This window comes from Lactuca sativa, chromosome 2 (genome assembly GCF_002870075.4).
Source record: "Lactuca sativa cultivar Salinas chromosome 2, Lsat_Salinas_v11, whole genome shotgun sequence".
Lineage (NCBI taxonomy): Eukaryota > Viridiplantae > Streptophyta > Magnoliopsida > Asterales > Asteraceae > Lactuca > Lactuca sativa.
The window spans coordinates 205,202,845-205,224,400 of NC_056624.2; the positions used below are offsets into that span (position 1 = coordinate 205,202,845).

The following is a 21,556-nucleotide window of genomic DNA, read 5'->3' on the forward strand; positions in this document are numbered from 1 at the left end:
TAACCCACATAAACCTAATCATGTTTGTCTTTTTCATAAGTCTTTATATGGACTAAAACAAGTTCCACGTGTCTGGTTTCACCGTTTGTCTAAGGCTCTCTACGGTCTTGGCTTCAAAGGATCTCGTACTGATCCTTCTCTTTTCATATGGTATGCGAATTTACATGTTGGTTTATGTTGACGATATCATCATTACAAGCAAGAATCAAGGCGCTATTGATCAGATTGTTCGTAGCCTGAGTCAGACCCTTGCTCTTCAAGACATGGGAGCTTTATCTTATTTTCTTGGCATTTTGGTTGCTTATTGTGGAATTGACATCTTTCTCTCTCAAAAGCTGTATGTGTTGGACATTTTACAACTTGCTGGTCTTACCGAGGCTAAGCCAGTTAGCACCCCTCTTCCTACAGGTGCTCCTTTGTTTCTTGGTGACGGTCCTCTTTTTGACAATCTTGTTCGGTATCGTCAAGTAGTTGGTGCTTTGCAATATGTCACTTAATCCAGACCCGACATCTCTTATGCAGTCAACAAAGTCTGTCAGTTCATGCATTCTCCAACTGTCAACCACTGGTCTGCTGTCAAACGGATTCTTCGGTATCTTTGTGGTACCAGTACCTTTGGTCTCCGTCACCATCTTATGACACCACCATTCATGCCTACGGTGATGCACAATCTATGGTTACCGCCATTTCTGATAATGATTGGGCTAGGTGTCCGGATGATCGTCGATCCACCGGGGGTATGCTATATATCTTGGTTTGAATCTTGTTTCTTGGTCAGCAAGGAAACAGAAGACTGGCTCTCGTTCATCTATCGAGTCCGAGTTCAAAGCTTTAGCTGTAATTGTTGCTGAGGTAACCCGGCTTTAAACTTTATTACGAGAACTGTGCATCCCGGTTACTACAATACCGGTTTTATGGTGTAACAATCTTGGTGCCACTTATCTGTCTACTCATCCTATTTTCCATGCTCGCACAAAACATGTTGACGTTGACTTTCATTTTGTTGGAGATAAGGTTGTTGCTAAGAGACTCTGTTCAGTTTATATCCACGGATGATCAAATTGTTGATATATGCACTAAGCCATTATCTTCACAAAGATTTGAGGGATTACGGTCCAAGCTTCAAGTCCTTACCTGGCCTTAGCTTGCGGGGGAAGATTAGACAGATTATTATGAGTATAGGGTTGAATGTGTGTGTGTGTGTGTGTATATATATATATATATATATATATATATATATATATATATATATATATATCCATCGTGTAATCTTATATTCAATCAATATACAACTTATTTATCACGCTATCTTTATGTTCGTTTGCGGTTGAATGATCACATAATAGTCGTTGATATTAATTATTCATTCACATGAGAATGATCATGAAATACAATGGTAAATCATAAGATATTATAATTCCATTGTATACTATAACTCTTATCATAGTAATAATGAATATTAATGATTGTCACGTTTATATTCTAATTTGAATGATCATTGTATAAACTATAACGAACTTACAAAAATTCAACGATTTCTCGTCGTATAAGTAAGTGATAGAATCACTAAATGCTGACTGATGTTGTGTATGTATTTATGACAATTGAAACAAAAAAACAAAACAAAACAGGAATTATAAAAAAAAAAAAAAAAAAAAAAAAGCCTAAAAGGTGTAGCTAGTTAATTCCGAATGACATATTTAGAGTTTGAAATAAATTATCAAAAAGATAAGTCCAAATATGTTTGTAGCTTTAAAACAACATATATGTAATCACTCAGGATTTATGTTAGTGGGGATGAATATGAGTCGGTTTAGATAAGTTTTTTGCTAAAACCGAAACCAAATTGTAGAAGGGTTTTTTTTTTTTTTTTTTCAGTTTTAAAACTCTTGGAGAGGGGGAGGGGGGGGGGGGGGGTCAACTTTTGTATGGGCAGTTTTGAGTTTTCAGTTTGAACCCGTGGGTTTGTGGGTTCATAGCTTATCGGATTTTCAGTTCAAAACCCACTAAAAGTTCATTGCTATAAAGTATAAACGGTTTTGAATCCAATTTTATATTTCAAATACTAAACTAACAACTAATAAGTAATAACCACTTTAGAGTATTTTCATTTTTCTTAAACATAAAATATTTATAGTAAATATTATTAATATTTAAAATATAATAAATATTAAGTAATATGTATGGTGAGGTTGTTTTTTATCGAATTTTAACACTATGGGTGGGTTTAGTTTTGTTAGGTGGGTTTATATTACAGAACCAAACCAATAATATTGTTTTTCTAAAAATATAAACTTGCTTTGTCGGTTTTTATCAGTTTTTCAATTGTATCTTTTTTGGTTTCCAGTTTGGTTTTTGCTCAAATCACACAAACTTCAATATTGAATGACTTGTGCTAAAAACAGGTTGAAGTGATAAGTTTATCTTATAAAATATATAAACATGTTAGTCCTAATCGATTATGTTGGTGGCATGAATCACTCCCTCTAATTTTTTTTTTCACATCATGTGCCATGTCATTATCTACACTTTCATTTTTATTAGAAAATGGCTACCACACACCACAACATTTTAATTTTTATGTCACATTTTTTTAGTTTTTAATAAATAACAAATAACTTTATAAAACATAAGATTTAAACATAACTCTTACATTTTAATTGAAAAACACTCAAAAACATTACGATAAATAAAAATCATACAACGAAAACTAATTTAAACTTTATCCATAATTTATTCTCGAATCTTTTCCTTGAACGTTAGCAAAACTTCAAGATCTGCAAACACCAAAATTTCGGTGCTCATTCTTAAAATTGACAAGTTATTGAGGAGTCATTGTTGTTGTTGGAGTGCTTCTTCTTGCTCTCGCCGTTCCCACTCAACCCTTATTGTAGTCGAAGAATTTTAAGTACTCACGTCTCAGTATATTTTTCTCTTGTTTCATTACTATGTGCTCCTTGAATTTATCTTCTATTTCATCGCTTTCCAATAAAAATTAAAATAATAAGTCAGACCTTACAAAATTTAAAGTTGGAAATGTTCAAAATTTTATATATACAATTTATTTCTTTTGCAAAAAAATAAAAATAAAAATAAGTATTATCCCTCTATTATTACCTGCCTTTCAAATACAATATCACCCTAACTAAACAACTGAAAAGTGAAAAGTGAACAAATTAGCTCAGCCGGTTAGCCGGGAGATGAGAAGCACCATCACTCTTTTCATGCTTAGCTTCTCCGTTTCCACTACTCCTCCACCTCTTCCCAAACACACTCTATCTACTACTAACCCTAAACAACCCTCCAAACAATCAAAACCACCACCACCCCCATCCTCCCCGTCTTCTTCTCACTCTCACTCTCACCGTCCTCCTCTCTTATCCACTGTTAGGTGAGGGATCCCATGACTTTATGGGACTATTTTATCCATGGGTTTATAGACACTATATATCCAGAAAGAACTAATCTACATTGCATTAGTGAATTTCCATTATCCGTTCAATCCATAATCCAAAGCTACGAAACAAGGTTTGTTAAATAAGATAGGGGATTATTCATTAAAATGTATTCTAATTATCCAATCTTTGACGAAGACTCTTGGCTACTTGCCCCAAGTATAACATTTGAAAACATGGGAATAAGCAATAGTTCTAAACCATCACAAGATGAACTTCCACATGAAGCACCTACACAAGACCATTTAATTTTTGCATTAACATGTGTTTATCTTGCATCATCTCGAATAGGCAGTGGAAAAGATCAAAGATCACTGGTCAGAATAATATGCAAGAAAAACATTTGTTATCTATTCTCTAACCGATAATGGAATTACTCCCGACGCATTGAAAGCATTAGAAACTTTTGAACAACTGTAACGCCCCTATAGATCCGGGCTAGTCAATTTAGATATAATAAGGTTCGAAAACGACTTTTTGACAAAAGATTATTTAGAATAAATAATCTTAACCAAGTTGTAGTGTGAATAGTAACTTATGGTGTAGCCTATTAGAGGCATAGTATATGGTGAACTTGCCCTAGGAAAAATCAAGCAGCAAGGCTAGAGGCACCGCCAAAGCCAAAGACAGGAGCATTTCAAATGATCCATGATGAAGCAGATGGCAATGCAAGGGATCAGGAATGAGGATTTTATATCCAAAGATTAAGTTATGAAGTAGCAGTGTGAATAGTAACTTATGGCGTAGCCTATTAGAGGCATAGTATATGGTGAACTTGAACTTTTGTGTAATAGCTTCAAGAAAGTAATATAAACCCTAGTTTTGCTAGCTAATGTGTTGAATGATTGTTTGATTTTCTTGTATGGTGACTTGGTCGACTGCGGGACAATACTTGGGACGAGTATGAGTAGGTGTGAAAGGTAGTAGATGCATATACTACCGGAAGCACAGGACTCGCACTTGGATCAGGGAAAGTCACAAGGTTACCAAGAAGCTAGTAATTGATTCCGTTTTGTTCAAGTGTGTCATTACCTTTGTTTCGGTAGTGACTAGTAAGATGTTTCTTGTTTCGAACCTAGTGGTCATATTTAAATTTGAGTTTGACTACGAGGAGTATGTTACGTGGTCTAGAGGACCAAGTTAGATGTAACATCTGACTTAAGTCAGAAGGTTGAAGTTAATGTGATTGATAGTGTCGCGCTCGTTGTTAAAAGAAGTTTGTAGGTAGAAATGCTACATGCTGAAATGTGATTATATCACATTATAATATGAAGGAAGGTATATTCCATTTTGGAATTTAACTCTAAGAGACCTGAGTCTAAGCATTGCATCATTCGATGAGAGGTCAGTAGAGCACGACCCATCGGTTTGTTACAATAGATAAAGGAAAGTATTTATCCTGAGAAGAAGAAGGAGTCCATAATAACGACTTATTTGGTAACTCGAGGGATACGATTGAAAGTACAACATAGTACGATAAGCAGATGCAAGATTGGGCATCGTCTGCGGTCAAGAAAGCCATAGAGTTAAATACTCTTTCGAGGAAACATAGAAGTTACGGTTATTACCTAGGATGAATAAATAACGTGTGGAATCATTATACAAGTTCTATTTTCGTTGATGATTCCGGGACGTAATCATCCTAAGGGGGAGATAATTGTAACGCTCGTAGATCAGGGCTAGTCAATTTAGAGACAATAGGCGTCAAAAATGACTTTTTGATGGAAGATTATCTAGAAGGATTAATCTTAACCGAGTTGTAGTATATGTCACAAGGTTTCCGTGCATATAAAGAACGCCAAAATCCGAGTTATAACGAAGAAGTTATGACCTGTCGAAGTTTCGCGACAGAAACCGGCACGGCACAACGCGACGTAAAAAGTGAATTTACGTTAGAGCGATGTTTAGCCTTAGCAATGTAAATGAAAGTCGTAGAATATGTTAAACCGTGAGCGTGCATAAAAAGAACGTCCAAATCTTACTTCGTATGAGGAAGTTATGATTTTTCTAAGTTTCGACTTAGCGATATGCAGCCCGAAATACTCGATTTGAGATCGAACGGTTTTTAGCCGAAGAAATCTAAACGAGAATCGAAGATATCGTTGTTGGTATTGAAGCGATAAAAAGTTAGGCGAGAACGGACGTCAATCGAAGAAGTTATGAATTTATAACGAAATTTTCTGTCCCGGCCTATTAAAAATAAATAATAAAAATAAAGTCAAAATTAGCCGACGAAGTCTAAACGAAAGTTGTAGAGCGTAGTCTCACCTACGCGTGGATATAAAGAACGTCGAAAACGGAGTTCGTATGAAGGAGATATGAATTTTCGAAGTTTATTAAAGAATTAATAATTAAATTTAATTATTAAATCCGACATTATCCGAAGGGGAGTCACCGGGCATATCCGAAGTACGCCCAGCGTACTGTTGTACGCCCCGCGTACAACGAAGCATGACGACCTTCGCACTCGAGTTCTTCGGATGACACATGCAGTGACGATTTCGGAGCCTTACGCCCCGCATAACGCAGTACGCCCCGCGTACTCCGAGGCTCCAGCCTCCTATAAATAGGATGCGAGGGTTCCGGGCTTATTTGCTCATTTCTCCTCGTTTTTGTGCCGAAGCTCTGTGTGTAAACCCCCGAAGCCATCCCGACACCCCGGATCTCATATCCAAGTTAAGAAGGAAGTTTTACGCTCCCGAGATCCCGTGAAGTGCGATTCCCGAGCCGAAGCTCTGCCCGCGAGAAGTCCGGTTTTGTGGAGATCTTCCAGATCTACCGAAGAATACTACTTCTACAAGTCGTAGTGCTGTCTGATCATCTTCGGATCAAGTGAGTGTATACTACCTTTCATAAACATGATAATAATACAAGTATGGTTCGAGTGTATTAAGTATATTGCTGTTTATATGTGTAGGTGTGTAGTTACTTTCTTCTATCACATAAACATGAAGTATTTTGTTATAAAATACGTGCTATGTGTTTATATATTGTTGTTTATTTAAGATGAGTGTGGAATAGATGTTTTATATAGTTTTTAAATGAGTTAAACTGTATATGTATTTTATATCTACAAATATGTTGGGTAGAACATGGGTAGATGAGATAGTTGGTATGTGATAAAATGATGAGGTATGAAAGATGATTAAGGATGATATTGGTAGATGCACCAATTAAAGAATATCATAAAACTAGCAGATGCGCTTGAGAATAATATCGGTAGATGCACAAAGTAGTGAATGTCGTGATCTTGGCAGATGCGCCAAATAGAGATTGTCATAATAATAGCAGATGCGCTTATAGGGTAATCTTGGCAGATGCGCTTACAAGATAATGTCAGCAGATGCGCCTAAAAGAGTGTCATAAACCTGGCAGTCGCGCCTCATAGTGTATGACGTAATCTTGGCAGAGGCGCTTAAAGGGTAATGTTGGCAGATGTGCCTTATGTAGCAATGGAAGTTTGTGTAAATTCTTTAGGTCAATCCTTATGAATGAATGAATGACGAGTAGTTGAATTCCTAGGGTAAAATCCTAAGAAAGATAATAGGGATGAGTAATTGAGTTGATTGTTTGATGGTTGAATATAATAATTATATTATTGTGGGTTGAAAACCCTATATGCTCACCATGCTCCCAAGCCTGACCCACTCAGTTTTCTTTGCATTACAGGTAATGGCACAAGAGTATAAGTTGGTGGACTTGACGAGAGATTTTGGATCATAGGCCAGTAGTTATGAATAACTGTTGTAAGGTCTATTTTATATTGTTTATGCTTTTGGTCTGTATCGGAACATGACATCCCGAGGTTTTATTATTTAATGAAAATACATTCTCTTTGAGAAACGTTTTGATAAATGGTTATCATATTTTATTTTGGGAACAAATTCCGCAACTGTTTTCTTTAAAAGATTACTCTAATTTTAAAAACCAAGCATAAACAAATCGGTCTTTTCTGGCCGTGAAAATGAGGATGTCACATAGGAACTTATAATAAGTACTTGAGCTATTATTATGGGTTATATAAGTATTGTTTTTTTTAGTAAAAGGCGAAAGAATAGTTCGCTTTGTGCTTACCACATGGCTGCGTGCTTTTTATATAAGTATTGTTTAGCGTTTATATAATAGTAATAATAGCTAGACTATTAATTAGTCTCGGCGAATAATAGACTAAACTCTAGTGGTAATAATACTAGGTTTCGTCGAAGGAAATTATTTTTAAGAAGCGAAACGCTGTCTGAGTTCGGATTCCCCACCTTTTCAAGTGAGTGCATGGTGCCTTTCATCTTACACATAGATATGAAGTATTTTATATAAATTACGTGCTATGTGTGCATATTATCTGAATACTTGTTGTCTATGATGGATGAATAATTTTATACATGTTTTAAATGATTTAAATATATATTTATTTTATATCTACAAATATGTTGGGATAAAACATGGGTAGATGAAATAGTTGATGTGTGATGAAATAAAATGATGAGAGATAAGTGATGATAGGAAGGTGATGGATAGGTGATGATGAATCGGTGATGTAGGATGAAAGATACTATAACCTTGTCCGTCAATTTGGAGATGTAGTCATCTACTAGAGTATAGATGGCGACCACAGACTATTCTAGACAACTCGTGGAAACACCAGCAGACTTATAACCTGTAGGTGATGAATTACGAGTCCAGGTGATGTTGTGACTGCATATTCATGTGATGATACTCTAACCCTTACTATGAATTACGAGTTCAGACGACGTTGTAACTACGTATGCATGCCTTAGGAACGAGCATATAAGGAAATGTGAGGAAAAATATGAGAGGTAAATATGATATAGGAGATGACCCTTAAGATAATTCTTTAAGGAATATTAAAGAAGATAACAGGGATGGGTAATCGGGTTGATTGTTTGATGTTTAAATATAATAATTATATTATTGTGGGTTGAAAATCCTATGTACTCACCAGGTTTCCCAACCAGACCCACTCCAGCTTATTTGTATCACAAGTGTCGATACGAAGCTACTTTGCACTGAGAGATTTAAAAGAAATGTAGATCACTAGTGTAAATGAATGTAAGTTCTGTTTATGCTTATATTTCGTATTGATGATGACATCCCAAATGTTTTAAATGAATAAAAATACATTTCTTCGAAAATGCTTTGATAACGTATTTATCATATTTTTCTAGGTAGAAATTCCGCAACATTTTTATTAAAAGTACTCTGATTTTTATAAAGCATAAACAAAATCGGTCTTTTCTGGCCGTGAAAATGGGGATGTCACAACAACCATTCGAAAAAATTTCTTATCATTTAGCCGAATTACCTGTTGAATTAAAAAATCAACTTTGCAAACATGTTATACATGCACCAAAACACAATTATAATCAGTGCAATGAAAATACAGAAGAAACACCTTTTATGGAAGCGATTGATGAATAACAAAAAAAGTCGTAAGCAATAACGTTTGAAGCCAATAAGTCGTAAGCAATGACGATTGAAGCAGTGGCGGACGCAGAACGTTTTAGTAGGGGTGACACTAAAAAAAATTTCCAAAAAAATCTACAATAGTAGTGACATTTATATTTTAAGCCGATGCGCCTAATAGAAAAAAATATAAAAAAAACATAAAAAAAAAAAAAAATTTTACACTACGTTCTGGAATTAAAGCAGTTGCTCGGGACCCCCCGGGCACCACTAAGGTCCGCCACTGGATTGAAGACAATTATAAATACCCATTGTTGTTTGTAAAAAGGGTCCTGTTATTCAGCCACCCCTTCAAAAACTATTTATATGCCACACGCTTTATCCGCTTGTCAATCTTTAAATATTATTAAAAGAGAACTCATCAATAGAGCAATCAGGACCATTGATTGCATTTCAATCATATGTTTTCTACCATTAGATTAGATTGCTGACATCATCTTCTTCAAATAAAATTCAAACACAATTACATTTAATTATAGAATCTTTAATAATTATAGAATTTTTAAAATCAATAATTACATTATCAATTACAACATATCATTCTATTTATATATGAGATATCAATATCTCTAATTAATATTGTTCCTAACTTAACTCCCTTATTTATAGCTTCTGGCTTCAAAATTCAAACCCGTTTAGTTTTTTTTTTTTTTTTTTTTTTTTTTTTTTTTTTTTTTGAAAAAACTCATTAAATAAGCATATCAATAATTTGGTTATTAACCTATAAAATCTAATCTAATCCTATTAAATTAGCACAATATTTAAGAGTTAAAAATAAAATTAATATTATTTATAATTTATCTCCCGGTATATACCACATAAAATAAATCAATTTGAGATAATGATTTTGAATTTAAAACCCATTAATTAAACAAGTCAATTAATTTGAAATTTTGATTCAATATAAATGATATCATTTTTTTTCCAGATGAATAACCAAAAATCTCCAAAATAATATTTTAGGATCCCGTTTTTTTGAAAAATAATGATTTCCTTATTAAAAAACAACATATATATACGATCACATTGAAGTTGTTTTTCTCCTTCTTCTTCTACAACTTCTTGTATTTACATTGTTCTTATTACTTGTTATTACTGTATTCATGTTGAGAGGTCATGAAAAAAATTAATCAATCTACTTTAAGTATATTAGTTTCATTCATTTAGTTATAGAAACAAAATTATATCATTTATATTAATTTTTTTAATATGCTGACCTATGTTTGTCAAAAGAAAGCCATAAAAAGTCGTTTTAACGTATGATGACAAAACTCGTGGAACGGACCAAAAGCAAGATGAAGAGGTTTTTTATTGTTACACTTCAACTTGCATGAACAAATACATATATCTTGTTCTAAGTTTTTTAATAATTCTTTTATACACATTATTATACTCTTTAGTTAAATTTTCTAATTTTATATTACTGTATTTGTTTATATCAATGGATTTAGTTTCAAAATCGACATTCAAGTACAAGACTTTACCGGTGTGGTGTCACTTACGTTATTTGATCGTGATACAAAGAAACTTCTGGAAAAAACCACACAAGAGTTGCTTCAAAAGTTTAATGAGGTTATTGATATTAACTTCATTTATATAAAACTAATATTTTACCTTTTGTCTATCTATTTTTATAACATTTTTTTATTTTTAGGAGGGTAATATGGAGATTTATCCATATGCTTTGAATATACTTTTCGATAAAAAGTTGGTGTTCAAATTCAAATTGCACATTATAATTTGAAGAACAAAGTTGATGGTTATGCAATCTCAAACTTCACTGTTGATAATACAATCATTGTTGAATGGGAAAAAAATTTAACATCGAACAGGAAACATTCTTTTACGAAGAATACTACAAATATTACACTTATTAAATTTCGTTTTTTATATTTCAGTTGACCAACTAACATATTTCTATGTACTACAAATGCAGGAGTCAGAATCTGATTCGTTTAATGTTTTATTGGCAGAAGTCGGATCTCAAGACACATTAAATTAGAAGGTTTTAAATATAATATAACTAAATCTAATATTTTAAAAACTTTAAAATAACTTTTAGATTGACATATGAATTTATTTTCTACATTTAGGATGTTGTTTTTGTTTACTGGTGATAACGTCACACCTGCTTCGAATCTTGATAAAAACATTGCAACAAGTCCACTAACTAAGTGGACATCCTTTAAAAAAATGTATGGACATGAAGAATTAAAACGGAACCGGTAAGATGTTTACGATGTTGATAATCTAACAACCATGTCCTCAAACAAACGACCATCAACATCAATGAAAAATCGTAGTTCTAGAGAAGACAAGCCAAAATTGTTAATTCAAGATAAATAATATAAGATTTTCATGATTTTGTTTGAGTAGTTGAGTGATTTGAATATTATTCATTTCATATTTTGTTTACATACTATTTGGTTTTGGGGTTTGATTTTTGATGACTTTATTTCATACTAATCGTTTTTGGGTAAGAATTTTGATCAGTCGAATACATTTTGGGTTTTATGAAATGTTGAATTATTCATCTGTTTTTCTTTTAGGTTTAAACTCAGATGAATTTAGAAATGTAATCATATTTTACTCTATAATTTCGGTTGAATGTGAATATTTCAACATTGTTACAGTGTTATTCATTACAACCTCAATATAAATATTAGAAAACTATCACTTTTTAGGAAATTGTAAACTTTTATAAATATTTAAACCGTTATAAAACAATTATTTATAATTCTTGTGAAATTATTTATAAATTTATTAGTAATATTTACCATTGAAATATTATTATTTTTAGATATTAATGATATCATATTAATGATGCTAGAGAGAGACAAGACTAAGATGTTTACATTTACTAAATAGAAGATTGATATCTATGTCTAAAAGAGAAACTTTATTCCATCATCTAAAGCAATAAAGACTTTTGATTGTGTTTCACTTATACATTTTCCACTCTTAGATCAAATTGCTTATATCATATTAACCAATGTTTGGTCAAACGCGTTGTCCATTAATGTTTCCACTCAAACCTTTACTAATTTCCTCTATCCCTAAAATAAAATTCAAAATTCAAAATTCAACTCCTCTCAAAATTTAAAGCCGTAATTTATGCATTCGCCATCCTATATGTTTGCAAATTAACATGATATATCTTCATAATTATTCTATTTCTTTCTCAGTATAGATCGGTGGTACCAAAATTCATAAAGGGAAAAACAGTCATCTTGAATTTAACTTATTAATATAGTAAATACCTCAAGTTTTGAAAGTAATAATCGGTCTGATACATGTTAAATTACAATTGCTCGATTTCTAGCTATCTAACTCAATAATTGTATGTATTTATTAACTTACCCTTTTTTATAATGTTATTGATTATATTTACTATATTTAAGTTTAAATTGCAGAGAATTTTACTTGAAAGTGACGAGCATTAGTTGATGTTTGTATTGAAGCTTGAGGATGATACAAAACTCTAAATACCTTAGTGGTAATATCCTACATACTTAATAATTGGGTATTTTGAAAAAAAAAATCCATTAACTTTGATAACAAATTTGTTGAATTAAGCATATTTTTATGCTTATAAATTTGCTTTCTCTACTTACTTGTATTTATCATCTTGAAGATGATAAAACATTAATCATGACTATATTGAAAAGTGCTAAAAAGTTCATATTGGTAATACCTTTCTGACATGATCTTCAAATGTTCTTTGCTTAATTCTTTGTTTTTTTTTTATTTATACCGTTTTTGTGTATTTGATTTGTTTCTTCAAAAAACTCGGTTTTCTACTAATTTTGATAAAAAAAATTGTTGAATTACGCATACTTTTATGACTATAAATTTGTCAATTTTCTATTAATAAATCAAGCGTAAATGAATTTGAACAACTGTTAAATTTCATATTCTATAATGTAATTAATGCACTAATTAATCAAATAATAATACACGTCCAAGTGGTTGGGTAACTCCAAGACAATAAACAAATATGCAAATTATAAGCAATTTCACAATATTGTATTTTTTTTACTAGCTTTAAATTAACAATTACTTCTTTCACTTGCTTAAGATTATTGATTACTCATATAGGTTTGTAATAAAATAAAATTTTGATAAATTGAAAAAATTGTTCAACAAAACCTAATTGGTTATATATCAATTTATGTTTCTTTTTGTGTTGCATGTTTGTTAATTTGGCTATGTAGGATTCATTTGAAGTTCTATTTCTCTACAAGAATGTTAATGTTCACATTCAAGTAGAAACAATCACAATTGGTAAGTATTCCAAATGATTTTTCACTTACATTAATCAAAATTATTACTTTAAATGGTGCATTCTCATAGAAGTCACACCGGTTGTCACTATACAAATCTTGTAGCAGTCTATAGAAGAATCCTAGCGGCTCTATGAATAATTTTGCTGCGTTTTCAATGAAGGATCACTCTATCAACATTTGTTCTCTAAAGTTCTTTCTCTTATTTTTTATGTACATGCGTGTCACAACAATAAGACAGAAAGAGGTGTTAGTAACTATTAAAGATGAAAATGTATGATATAATTTAAGAATATTATATAAAGTATAAATTGTGGATTTGTGATATTTATTTCTATGAAAAATATGTTGTTTGATTGCTAGGTTATATATCTGTTTTTTTTTTTTTTTTGTAATTTGATTTTGACAAGTCTAATCTAAATTTAATAATTGAAACAGGTAAGAAAGATATGTGCTAACGACTTTGAATTTGTATTTCCCTCTACAAACCAACTGTAGCCTCATAGACCGTTCCTTCATATCTTGGTAGGTCTTAACATTTTCCCAAATTTGGCTACAAGAAGTCATGGATGCACTTCTTGAATCAGTCCTCTAAACTGAATTTCATTTGTCAGTTGGATGTAGTGACTAAAATGCAAGATTTGTGAAATTTATTATTATTTATTAGTGTTAACCTTTGGCAAGTTATGAAACTTATATTATATTTTTGTTGATAACATGTTTTTTTTTTCTTATAATAATTTCTTTGATCAGAAGATATGTATATATGATTGAGTGTAGCCTGAAAATTCATATTTTAATTCTTATAAGGAAAAATACTTTATAAATTTACCAAATTCATATTTCCAACTTTTTAAATTTTCAATTCACATACTATTACATCTAATTAATATTTTTTAATTTTCTTTCATTATAGTTTTATTTATGACATTTTTGATCCTTAATTAAATTAAAATGTCATATAGATACATTAAATAAATTTAAATACTAATTAAATGTTTAAAATATTTTTAATTTTTGGTCCGTCAAAAATAACTTATATTTTAAAATATGTCCTATTAATTTAAATGTCATGTAGTTCCTTTATTTGGACATTTTTATTGTTTGACAATTTAATTACAAATTTGATTAATTATTTATAATTGTTTTATATATATATATATATATATATATATATATATATATATATATATATATATATATATATATATATATATAGGGGGAGGGGTTAAAAAAAGAAAGGGCAGTGACGGATTACCTAGACCACTGTAAAAATATAAATAATGTGAGTGTGATGTGAGTCTTGTCATGTAATTTGTAATAATGTAGGTTTGTCGTTTCTCAAACATGAGAACATGAAAGTATATTGTACTAGATTTTCATATAGTCACTTGTTGTTTAGAATCATATAGATAATTATGTATGCACCAAGACATAATTGTAGTCACTGTAACGAAAATAAGGAAGAAACACTTTTCATGAAAGCGATGGATGAATAGCAAAAAAGAAGTCGTAAACAATGACGTTTGAAGACAAGAAGTCGTAAACAATGACGATCGAAGACAATTATAATTATGTATAGACTTCCAAAGAGTCCTCCTTGTGTATAAATAGGGTGTTGCTGAATTAAAAAAACAACGATGCTTTGCATGCATCAAGACACAATTGTAGTCATTGCAACGAAAATACGGAAGAAACACTTTTCATGGAAGCGATCGATGAATAACAAAAAATAAGTCGTAAGCAATGACGTTTGAAGACAAGAAGTCGTAAACAATGACGATTGAAGACAATTATAAATACTCATTGTCGTTTGTAAAAATATAAATAATGTGAGTGTGATTGGGGGGGGGGGGGGGTTCCAAGGTGGCCACAACGTGGACGAGTGACACATCAGCCTCTTCCACTGTGTTAAAGTCACGTACTGAGTACCGACCAACCTTATAGTTATATATTATGGTGAAGTCTCAAAACTTAACATATTTTTTTTATAAAAGCACATTTAATCCAAGATTCAATAAATGGTTGGTATGATAGTCTTTGATGTTTTCTTTTAGCTTTTGATAGTTACTAGGCGAATGTCCACGCGTTGCGCAGAAAAACCTAAATAATTGAAATATTTACATGTTTTTTTAATATAACAATAATTTTATTGTTAAATTTGATATAATAATTCGTATACTAAGGAGATATAATATATTGATTATTTTGAAGAGTAAATTACACGAATGGTCCCTATGGTTTGGGGTGATTTGCGCGCTTGGTCCCTAACTTATTTTTTTTTAACTCGGAAGGTCCCTACTATTTTTTTTGTTACGCGCTTTGTCCCTACTGTTTGTTTTTGTTATGCGTTTGGTCTCTGTCTTACCTAAAAAGACTATTATTTAAATAGAGATAAATTGTGTGGTAGGTAAGGTAAGATGAATGGGTGGGGTTAGAGATGTGTTTATTTAAATAAATTAGAAAATCAAGGGAAAATAGTCTTTTTAGGTAAGACTGTCACCAAGTGCGTAACAAAAACAAATAGTAAGGACCTTTCGAGTTAAAAAAAATAAGTCAGGGACCAAACACACAAATTACTCTAAACCATAGGGGTCATTCATGTAATTCTCTATTTTGAATTATATTATAATATATACATCTATTAAAACTGCATAATCTCAATCTTTTGAATGACCTCTACCCGCATGTTACTCATGAATAAAATATAATATAATATATATTTTAATGTTATTTATAGTTGTAGTTATGATTAATTAATTTTTTTAATGTCTTAATTTCTATCATTATAATTATTTAAAACATCAAACAAATTTTTTTTTATTTTAAAGGTAACAATATAGTCATTTATATAGAGTTATTTTTAACTATTGTTATTGTAAGTTATTTTAAACTAATTATTTGAAAACTTTTAACGATTATAAAAATATCTTTAGGAAATATTTTAGTTAAATTTATATTACAATTTACTTTTTGCATTTAGCACTACAATTTATCATTTTTGACTATTCACAAAATATTGTTTGGGTTTTTTTAAATAGAACTGAAATTTATATTGAAGTTGACTTTGTAATGTTATATTTAACTTAAAAATTTAAGTATTTTGTCCAAACTGTTCAAAAGTTGTAGTTTTAAATTGATAATGATTTGCATACAACAACAAATTAAATATAATAAATTAAGTATAATATGTTAAAAGTTAAAGACATAAATTTATAAGTAGAAGTAAAAATATTATTTTAATATTGAAATTTAGTTTATTAATGATTACACTTTAGGTTTGATACTTATTTAACCTTGTTAACCAACTTATAATCATTATTAGAAAGACACTACAATTTATCATTTTTAAATATTTACAAAATATTCTTTAGGTTGTTTAAGTGGAACTAAAATTTATATTTAAGTTGATACTGTAAGTTTATATTTAAATTAACAATTTAAGAATTTTATATAAATTGTTCAAAAGTTGTAGCTTTAAAATGATAATGGTTTACATACAACAACATATTAGACCTAATAAATTAAGTATAATATGTTAAAAGTTAAAAACATAACTTTATAAGTAGAAAAAAATATATTCTTTTAATATTGAAATTTAGCTTATATATGATTACACTTTAGGTTTATATTTATTTAACCTTATTAATCAACTTATAACTATTATTAGAAAGAAATTGAAAAGTCATAGGAGTTTCAAATGAATGTGGTAAAAGGAAAAATGAATGAGGGTTTCAAATGAATATGATGAAAGAAAAAATGCTAGCTTTATAAGTATATAATGATAGGTCCAAAATTATTAGTAGAAGGTAGCCCTGTCGAAAATACCCGTTGCCCGAATTACCCGCTCGATTTTTTCGGGTATCGGGTAATTCGGGTATCGGGTTAATTTTTTCAGGTAATTGGGTAACCCGATTTTTTTTCAGGTCGGGTAAAGGGTAAGTGTATTAGGTTTCGGGTATACCCAAATTACCCGATATATATATATATATATATATATATATATATATATATATATATATATATATATATATATATATATATATATATATATATAACGTCTCAATTCCCAAATCACAACCCAATTTAATTTACCTCGTTCTTTTTCTCTACATCAAAAAAACCCTTGTCTGCCTCTTCGTTCGTCACCGTCGAATCGTCGATCATCTTCAGCTGTTCGTTGCCACCTCCTCGCCGGTCATCAGGTGGTCATCGGCTCGGCGCCGCCTCGCCGGTCATCAGGTCTTCGTCGGCTCGTCGCAGCGTGACTTCAGCTCGTCACCACTCCAAGAAAAAATCACGGATTTGAACTTCAAACTCAAATGTAAGTAATAACAACCAATTGATTCTCTTTTTGACATAGAAAATTAGCAAACTAGTGCAACTTTGAATGAGGCTCTTGTCGATTTAAAGAAAATTAGCAAACTAGTTTTAGCTTTCATTCGGTTATATTTGTTTTCCAAATCTGATGATAATCTTTTGAACTTTGTGTTGCGTTGGGTGATGAAAAAGGTTTAAATTTATTTTGTGGACATATTGATAAGTTAGAAGAAACCTCTTCCATTTGTGTCTCTATGGCCATGAAGAATCTCCAAAGGAACAATAAGAGGATTATGATTCAGATCTGAATAGACCATGCCATGGAAAACATATGCTGTGGAATCATGTGAACAAGCTGTAAACAAAGGGTAGTTGCGATGGAAAGCCACATTTGTTATGTCTTTATTGTGAGATCTGCACACATTTGGAAAAATCATATGTTAATGTTAGATTCATGGATATCAATCATGGTATGTATTAATGAAAAACATACATGAGAACTTTGTAAGGTTTTGAAGAAAGATCCATGTCAAACCAACATAACTTTCCATCTTTACTTCCCACAATAACATTATCACCTGCATAAAAACAGTAATATAGTTTTCATTAAAAATTATTGATATAGAACAATAAACAAGGGATAGAATTGGAAACATACCACCAGGATGAATGGAGATAGAAGAGATTTCACGAACTCCAGCTTCAAGCTTTTTGATGAACTTCTTCATTACTAAATCATAAACTCTGACGTTCTTTTTTCTTGACAACATTCTTTTTTTCTTTTTTATATATTATTATGTCTAGATACATAATAATATATAAAATGATCTTGTTTTGGTTAATAAACTATGTAAATATTGAGAAATGAAGTATGCTTAATGTCGATCAGGTGGGGTTGCTGGTAAAGTGGTAAGTATAACCCTTTTGCAGAAAAGAAAACAATTTTTTGAGTTGCATATAGAAGAAAAATTGTCGTTAATTTAGAAAAAAAAATAATGAAATATTTAACAAGTAATTATTTGGGTATTTTTGGAGGATAAATGAATAGTACTTTGAGTGGAAATGTGGGGAAAGAAAGAAAGGACAATTCTGCCCACCCAAGACCCATACCTATATGGGCAACAGTTGCATGGTCTCCCCACCACAACAATAATAACCTTTGTCATTTCTAATTCCAGGGACAATTCATCGTTTTCATTGAAATATTTTGTTGTTTTTTTATGTTTTTTTTCCTGTTTTTTTCCTGTTTTTTTGTTGTTTTTTATGTTTTTTTTTCCTGTTTTTTTTAATGTGTAACGACCCAAATTTCACGTCCAAAAATTTCATTTTAAAAACATTACTTTAGAGAAACATTAATTGTTAAAAACATTGATTGATCAAACCATAACAAAACGTAAGCCATGTCTAAAAATCAAATCATACAATCATCATAATATCAGAGTATAAATCCCAGAGAATCTCGTAAGTGCGGAAATCCGTGTGTGTGTATGATGTGCCGCTACCGCGCCGGCTCCTTCCCCTTTGACGAAGAGGTACCTGAAACCAAAACCATAAAATGTAAGCACAAAGCTTAGTGAGTTCCCCCATCGTACCACATATCATACAAACAATTAACACGCATACTGCCAGGCTATTCTGGGGTGCCTGACTACCCGGTACGGTCGTTCTGGGGTGCCGTCCTACCCGTGTCAAGCCATTCTGGGGTGCTGGCTACCCATGTCAAGCCATTCTGGGGTGCTGACTACCCATGTCAAGCCATTCTGGGGTGCTGACTACCCATGTCAAGCCATTCTGGGGTGCTGACTACCCGTCGGTCCTAACAACCGAACATAGGGACTGATCCCCTCATACTACCCCTATCGCATATAACATAACAAGCCAGCATGCAAACATATCATCACATACTGTCAGACGTATCTGGGGTGTCTGACTACCCTTCGGTCCTAACAACCGAACTCGACTACTATCACATACAACATATCATGCTAGCATATAACATATCAGGTAGTAGCAACCTATATGATATCACAAAGACAATCATCTATCATACGTCTCCTACTGGTGGGTCGGCATTGTGGCCTTAGACCCACTGCTACTGGAAGGTAACTCACATCGAATAGGCTGCTGGTCTGTGTGGGAACTGGCTGTCTACTGCTGCTGCTGCTAACGTCCCTCGACTGTAATTCCCAAAAAACGATCAATCAAACACGCTAGATGTTCTTAGGGTAAAATGACCCTTTTACCCCTCACTAAGTCAAAGACCAGGTCAAAGTCAACTTCCAGTTGACTGGACTCGCCGAGTCCAGAGAGCAACTCGCCGAGTCCATCTCTCGCTGATCCGGTCCCACTCACCAGGTCCCTCTTTCACTCACTAAGTCACCCCAGACTCGCTATCCAGGACTTTGGGGCCGACTCGAGTACCAACTCGCCGAGTCCTGCGAGCAACTCGTCGAGTTCCTCGAGCAGGTCCTCTGCTTGCTTCTAATCCACACCAAAACACCCCATTCGAGGGTTTGGGGGGGGGGTTTCGGGACTACGCTATACGGTTAATTCCGTGCACAGGTACGAAGGGTTGTGCCTTTGACGCTTAAACCCCTTGTGTTCTGTGGATGTTCATATTACTCGCCGAGTTTGAAGAACTACTCGGCGAGTTCCAGTCGCCGAGTTTGTTCATCCAACTCGCCGAGTCGACGACCATCTTCATATAACTCGCCGAGTCCTTCGACCCACTTCCTGAGTAGGCCAGATCTAGGACATGCAACACTTCCAGACTACAGATCCATGGTCCTAGGGTTCATTTACCACGTAAAGTTGTAAACTTTACGTGCATGCATGGCCCTATGAGCTCAAACATGCACTTCCAAGCTATACAAGAGGTCCTAGGCTCATTGGGGACTTCCACTACCTCAACCACAGAGACTTTATGCTACTATGAAGTCCAAAAGGTCCACATCCGAAGTTCTTGCAGAACATTAGCCATAAACACATAGAGATTTAGGTTTTTAGGGCTTAAAACCTCTTTTCTTAGGGACAAAAGGGGACTAACGAGCTAAAGATCAAGTTAGGGTCTTTTCTACCTGAATGGAGGCCTTTCACAGAGTAGATTCCGGATCTCCTTCCCTTCTTGCACTCTTCAATCTTCTACTTCTTCTCCCAAGCCCCAAAACACCTTCAAAATGTTAACAATCACCCACAAGGACACAAAGGAGGCTAGGGTTTCGTTCTACAGGTCTCTGGGAGTGCTAAGGGAAGTGGAGGCTGGGTTAGATCGATTAAATAGGGTGCAAACACCCGGGTTAGGGTTTAAGTCCAAACAGGGTCTACTCGCCGAGTCCATCGGACCTACTCGCCGAGTAGACCGAGTAAATCCCGCGTCTAGTCCCGCTTCTACTCGGCGAGTCAGTCCCTCAACTCGCCGAGTCCAAGGCTAATTGTGCAAAATAAAGAGATTTAATAATCACGAATACATACCAGGAATCAGGTGCTACATAATGTTTCTTAACAGTTTTTCTGTTTTTTTCTTATTTTAGATGTCAAAAACGGATGACTATATTGAAGTGGAAGACGATACGATTGAAGTTGATAACCCAACAAATGATCAAGTTCCACAAGAAAAAGAGAAAAAAACTAAAGAATTCAACCCAAGATCGAAATTTTGGAATGAATTTGAAAGGTATAATGACGAAAACGGTGTTCAAAGATGCAAATGTAAGCATTGTGGTGGTGGGAATTATAAGTGTGAATCGGGTAGTTATGGGACCAAAAATCTAGGTTATCATTTAAATAAATGTAAAGTTTACTTGGCTACACTTAATGGTGGGCAAAAACAACTAACTTTCCAATATGGTGATGAAAACAAATTGTCGGCTTGGAAATTTGATCAAAAGGAGAGTCGGAAAGCTCTAGCCCACATGTTGGTAGTTGACGAACTTCCTTTTAGCTTTGTAGAAGGTGCGGGTTTTAGGTATTACAATAGTGTTAATCAACCATTGTTTAAAGTTCCATGTAGAAGTACAA

The 21,556-nt window shown here is 32.7% G+C and overlaps 2 protein-coding genes and 1 long non-coding RNA gene across 3 annotated transcripts; 2 read left to right on the forward strand and 1 right to left on the reverse strand.

Annotated features, from left to right (window-relative positions):
• Positions 1-263: 263 nt before the first annotated feature.
• Positions 264-2,389, forward strand: LOC111916247 (uncharacterized mitochondrial protein AtMg00810-like). The gene is made up of 4 exons (XM_023911858.2): positions 264-457; positions 523-737; positions 779-852; positions 2,348-2,389. The coding sequence occupies exons 1-4, from the start codon at positions 264-266 to the stop codon at positions 2,387-2,389; spliced, it is 525 nt and encodes a 174-aa protein (XP_023767626.2).
• A 14,888-nt stretch (positions 2,390-17,277) lies between these two features.
• Positions 17,278-18,089, forward strand: LOC111916414 (uncharacterized). The gene is made up of 2 exons (XR_008230369.1): positions 17,278-17,543; positions 17,732-18,089. It is a non-coding gene; the product is annotated as an uncharacterized LOC111916414 (long non-coding RNA).
• On the reverse strand, positions 17,587-18,555 carry LOC111916413 (ribosome biogenesis protein BOP1 homolog). The gene is made up of 3 exons (XM_023912091.3): positions 18,198-18,555; positions 18,033-18,117; positions 17,587-17,953 (listed from the first exon to the last, which is right to left on the reverse strand). The coding sequence occupies exons 1-3, from the start codon at positions 18,307-18,309 to the stop codon at positions 17,764-17,766; spliced, it is 387 nt and encodes a 128-aa protein (XP_023767859.1). The 5' UTR covers positions 18,310-18,555; the 3' UTR covers positions 17,587-17,763.
• Positions 18,556-21,556: the final 3,001 nt, after the last annotated feature.